This window comes from Condylura cristata, unplaced genomic scaffold, assembly GCF_000260355.1.
Source record: "Condylura cristata isolate star-nosed mole 26May11 unplaced genomic scaffold, ConCri1.0 scaffold00095, whole genome shotgun sequence".
NCBI classification, from domain to species: domain Eukaryota; kingdom Metazoa; phylum Chordata; class Mammalia; order Eulipotyphla; family Talpidae; genus Condylura; species Condylura cristata.
The window spans coordinates 115321-120815 of NW_004567196.1; the positions used below are offsets into that span (position 1 = coordinate 115321).

At 60.7% G+C, this 5495-nt stretch overlaps 1 pseudogene and 1 gene segment (V, D, J or C); both read left to right on the plus strand.

Annotated features, from left to right (window-relative positions):
* The first annotated feature begins 726 nt into the window (after positions 1-726).
* On the plus strand, positions 727-4036 carry LOC101623848. The segment is given in 5 exon segments: positions 727-776; positions 878-1188; positions 1414-1527; positions 3162-3221; positions 3977-4036. Coding segments are annotated over 5 exon segments (591 nt in total).
* A 534-nt stretch (positions 4037-4570) lies between these two features.
* LOC101624078 lies at positions 4571-5102 on the plus strand (annotated as a pseudogene). The gene is made up of 2 exons (XR_001146235.1): positions 4571-4659; positions 4763-5102. The product of XR_001146235.1 is annotated as an Ig heavy chain V-III region 23-like (transcript).
* Positions 5103-5495: the final 393 nt, after the last annotated feature.

The following is a 5495-nucleotide window of genomic DNA, read 5'->3' on the forward strand; positions in this document are numbered from 1 at the left end:
ATGAGGACTTTCTCCTCCTGATGAGTTCTCTGAGTATAATTGCCCTCACTTCTATCCACAAGTTTCGAATTTCAGGATTTGTTCTTTACTTAGGCAGGTAGGATGGTAATATCAACACACCTCAGTTCCTGCTAACAATGCCTCTGCCATGGGTGGCTCCCATAGCTGGGCATGGAAATGCCACATCAAGGCACAAATAGAGGCTCATCACCCCAGGATTGGCTTCGTGATGTCTTTGGAATGGTCCTCCTATGGCAAGAGTAGGTAAATTAATATAAATAAATAGGATTAGATGTAGCTGAATGCTCTATACAGGAAAGGAATTATCAATATAACAAACACACCTACAGGATGCAAGATAATATGAGCACATAATCGTTCAGACAAAGGGCGAAACCAAAACCTAGAGAACTATAAAATTGAAGACCCCCACTCACATGTGAGCACAAGCACCTGGGCCCTTGTCATAACAGGTAACAGGTGCTCAGTGATCACCCAGCTCTGTCCCTAATGAGGCACCTGCGCATACTGTGTTATAACCCAACATCCCCAGGCACTAGCTGGGCTCCTCTGTCCCAGCCTCCAGCCAGAGCCTGCTATATGGCAGGACACATGCAAATAGGGCCGTCCCCTGCTGCTGAAAACAGCCCAGCCCGGCCCTGCGGCTCGGCACAGGAGCCCAGCCGGGATCCAGGATCTACTTGGGTCCTCACAGATGTGGACACTCGCCATGGAGTGTGGGCTGAGCTGGCTGCTCCTCCTGGCTCTTCTAGGGGGTCAGTCCTGGCGAGCAGGAGACCTCGAGGCGGCGAGGGGACTGGAGGGGGAAAGCAGTGGCTGAGAGCCAATATCCTGACTGCTGTGTCTGTGTTTGCAGGTGTCCAGTGTGAGGAGAAGCTGATGGAGTCTGGGGGAGACTTGGTGCAGCCTCAAGGGTCTCTCAGACTCTCCTGTGCAGCCTCGGGATTCACCATCAGCAGTTATAGCATGGACTGGGTGCGCCAGGCCCCAGGGAAGGGGCTACAGTGGGTTGCAAGAATTTATGCTGATGGTGGTAGCACATACTACGCGGACGCCGTGAAGAGCCGATTCACCATCTCCAGCGACAAAGCCAAGAACACAGTTTATCTGCAGATGAACAGCCTGAAGCCCGAGGACACGGCCGTGTATTTCTGTGCGAGAGACACAGTGAGGGGAGCGGGTGTGGGCCCAGACACAAACCCCGCAGGGACAGGAGGGGGCTGGGTGGGTCCACTGGGGCGTGGTCAGGACCCAGGTGCCCAGGACAACAGGAGGCACAGGAGGTTCAGAGCACAGAGCACAGCCAGGAGCAGGTGCAGGGTGGGGCAGGGGCCTCCTGCCTGGGGCTCCCTCAGCAAGGACTCAGCTCCCCAGGTCACCACATCTCCGCAGGTTACCCACATTCCTGGGGCGCTCCAAGGAAGAGTTTACTCTGTCACAGTGACACCTCCCCTGGGACAGGAACCTTCACAACAGAACACCCTGGCTCCTCATCCCCGTGTCCAGGTCAGAGAACTCTGGCCTGGCACAGGTGACAGTGTCCACTCAGTGCTCCAAGACAGAAAATTCCAGCAACCTCACCCCCAACACACAGTAAGCACTGAAGAAACCAGTCAAAACCCTGCTGGTGACAAAGTTAGGGACCCCTGGAGGTCCCATATTGCCTCATTATATTCTGAGCACCCCACACCACATTGTCTTCCACACATACCCAAACGCACCAAGGAGGGAGCCGCTGGGTCCCTCTGGGCCATGGTCACTGCAGACTGGCCACCTGGAGAGACGCCGGAGCCGCCCTACGGCACCTTATGCTGAGACGTGGGCGGTGCAGGGGGCAGCCAGAGACCTGGTGCCAAGACCACAGACAGGTGCCCCAGAGGCCCCCCAACAGGCCCCTTCACACTGGCCACAACACACCGACACACTGTGCATTGAGATGTCCTGTCCCCACCACTGAGGTGCCAGGAGAGGACAGCAGGGGACAGGTCGTGCGGTGATGGGCTCACAGGGCCAGTCCTGGCCCTCCTGGTCCTCAGTCCCCAACTCCGGGAGTCGCCTCTGCTCCCCTGAGAGCCCTGACTCTCCCATCATGGGTCCCCAGACGCCCTCCCCATGGGAACCCTCAGGCGCCCTCCACCTGGCAGCCAGCATGTCCCTGGACGTCCCGAGCCCCTGACCTTCCTGGCCCTGCAGCACCCGGGTCCCCTCTGGCCCTCCTCAGAGCACCGTCCTCCTCAGCTGTGCTCGCAGCTCAGGGCTGGTCAGAAGGGCAGCAGTGACCTCCCATGAGGCCGGCAGCTGCTAAGCAGTGGGGTGACCCAGGTCGGGGTCCAGGGCAGGTGGCGCCTCCTGTCGTATGAACACGGAGCATCCAGGCTCCTTCCCCAACACGGGCACCCTGACCGCGACTGGTCAGCCGGTTCCCCCAGTCAGCCCGGAGTGACCCGGACGGGAGCCCGAGGAGGAGCCGCTGGCCTGGCTCAGTGGGCCTCGCGGCCACATCACACAGCCCGGCTGAGGCTCCACCCTCTGGGCTCCACGTCCCTCACGGCCGCCTGCCCTGGCCGCTGGGCCCTGTCTCAGGCTAAGCCCAGGACACTCTCAGGCCCAAGCTTCTCTCTCCCTCTGTCCAAGACTACACTGACCCTGCCCAGCGGCGGCACAGCAGTGGTGTAGACAGAGCTGGACGCGGGCGCAGGGCGAGGCCCGCTGAGGCCTCAGTGCATGGGGGTCACAACACAGGAGGAGGTTCTCGGGGTTCATCTCCCCAGGGGTGCGCCTGTGGATGGCCAGGGCAGCCTCGTCCCGGGCTGAGTGGTCCACAGCAAAGGGCACAGGCTATGGCCAGGCAAGGAGACCGGGGGCTGCTCTGGGTGGGAGAATCGCGTCGGCCAGGTCGCTGCCAGATGTGATGGGCTCAGCACCAGGCGCTGTCCGCGCGAGCCGCTCACCCGTGGGGCCGGCGGCCTCCTCCGGGAACGGGACCCACGGGGCCGATGGCTGAAATAGAGAGGGCGTCTGGGGACACTCGCTGAGCGCTGTGCGCCCGCCTTCCAGAGGACACCGGGCCCCAGCGTCTTCATTTCGCTGAGGGATTTAGGGGTCCTGGTCCACAAGACCCTCCCCCCATTGGGCCTCAGTGGCGCCTGCAATCCCGCATGTGGCCACTGGGCGGCGCCAGCCAGCCCCCTCGGGAGTGGGTGAGGCCAGAACTGAGCCACCAAAGAGGACCCCGAAAAGGCAGGAAGCTTCTGACAGTCATCTGTCCCCAATGCGGGATCCCGGGAGCAGTAGCACGTCTAGGGGAGGGGACGCCTGGTCCAGCGCCCTCCATAGAGCTGTGCGGACGGTGGGGCCGGGCCACGAGAGAGGGGTGCGGTGAGCAGAGACCCTGAATCGGGGCAGGAGGACCTGAGCAGCCGCCCGGACAGGGCCACTTTCTGAAAGGGCGGGGCCCGGGCCAGCGGGGGACAGCAGGCCGCACTCACGGGGGTGGACAGCCAAGTGTGCAGGGGGCCCTGGTGGACAGGGCGGGAGCCCAGCTGGACAGGGGCTGCACAGGGGGCAGCAGGGGGCGCAGGGCCACGGTGTGAAGTCAAGACAGAGGGTCAGGGTCGCCCAGAGCTGGGAGCTGGGATTTCCTCACGTTTTAAGAGGATTTACGCAAAATGACGGACCCCGAGTGTGTCCGCTGTCTGCAGGGACGAGGCTGGTGGCCGTCGGGTCCGCGGTTTTCCTCAGAGACGGCTGAGACACGGAGAGCGATGGAGGCACCGGGAGAGAGAACAACCACACGCCCAGGAGACGGCTCCTCACAGGGCGTGACGGGGAGTCGGCAGCCACAGCCGCCTCAGCGCCCAGCACCGAGCCTCGGGCCCGCCTCCCCTGCCAGCGCCCTGAGCCGCCCCGACGCTCCCGCCCTTCGGCTTCTCCTCCCTTGGCTCCCACCGCGCAGGTTTTCTCTCCGGCGCTGATGGGTCAAGTCCCGTCCAGCGCGTGTGACCCGCACGGCTGACCGGCGCGTCCCGGCATCCATGTGCCTGTTTCCCTGGACCGAGCCTCTGGCGCCGGGCAGGTGGGCGCTTCCCTCTATGAGGTTGTGGAAATAAACTGCATCAGCACAGGAAAGGAAAAGTCCAGACACTGCAGCTTGGCTTTGGGATATTCCCATGGATCAGACATGGAGAAATAAAAATAAACAAATGGGGTTAATCCAAACTATGAAACAGACACAGAGTGAAAAAAGTTATCAGCACATCAAAAAGCACTATATTCAAAAGGGAAATATTGTCACCTAACACATCGGACACTCCTGGGCCTACATGTAAACCAGTGACCGGTGCTCAAAGGTCACCAGCTCTGCTCCTAATATGGCACCTGCGGATAATGAATGTGTTATGACCCCGAAGCCCAGGACCCTCTCCGGGCTCCTCTGTCCCAGCCTCCAGCCAGAGCCCGCTATATGGCAAGACGCATGCAAATAGGGCCGTCCCCTGCTGCTGAAAACAGCCCAGCCCGGCCCTGCGGCTCTGCACAGGAGCCCAGCCGGGATCCAGGGGACACTCGGGTCAGGACTGATGTGGAAATTTACCATGGAGCGTGGGCTGAGCTGGCTGCTCCTCCTGGCTCTTCTAGAGGGTCAGTGCTCTCGGAGTTGGAGACCATGAGAAGGAGAGGGGACAGGAGAGGTAGAAGCGGTGGCCAACAGCAAGTGTCCTGACTATTGTGTCTGTGTTTGCAGGTGTCCAGTGTGAGGAGAAGCTGGTGGAGTCTGGGGGAGACTTGGTGCAGCCTGGGGGGTCTCTCAGACTCTCCTGTGCAGCCTCGGGATTCACCATTAGCAGCTACTGGATGAACTGGGTCCGCCAGGCCCCAGGGAAGGGGCTACAGTGGGTTGCCAGTATTTATGCTGATGGTGGTAGCACATACTACGCGGACGCCGTGAAGGGCCGATTCACCATCTCCAGCAACAAAGCCAAGAACACAGTTTATCTGCAGATGAACAGCCTGAAGCCCGAGGACACGGCCGTGTATTACTGTGCGAGAGGCACAGTGAGGGGAGCAGGTGTGAGCCCAGACACAAACCCTGCAGGGACAGGAGGGGGCTGGGCGGGTCCACTGGGGCGTGGTCAGGACCCAGGGGCCCAGGATAGCAGGAGGCCCAGGAGGCTCAGAGCACAGAGCACAGCCAGGAGCAGGTGCAGGGTGGGGCAGGGGCCTCCTGCCTGGGGCTCCCTCTGCAAGGCCTCAGCTCCCCAGGGGCCACTTCTCCTCTCTCACAGGCTCCTGTTCCCCACATTCCTGGGGACCCCACCACCTATGGTGACTGTCTCTTCACAGTGAGCCTCCTCAGGGACGAGGTCCTTCCCCTGTTCCCAGTTACCTGCATTTCTTCTCAACTAGTCCCCACTAAAGGTTCAGCAGATACAGGGCTTTCTAATAAAGCGGAATTATTAAAGTAGAGCAGTTTCTAT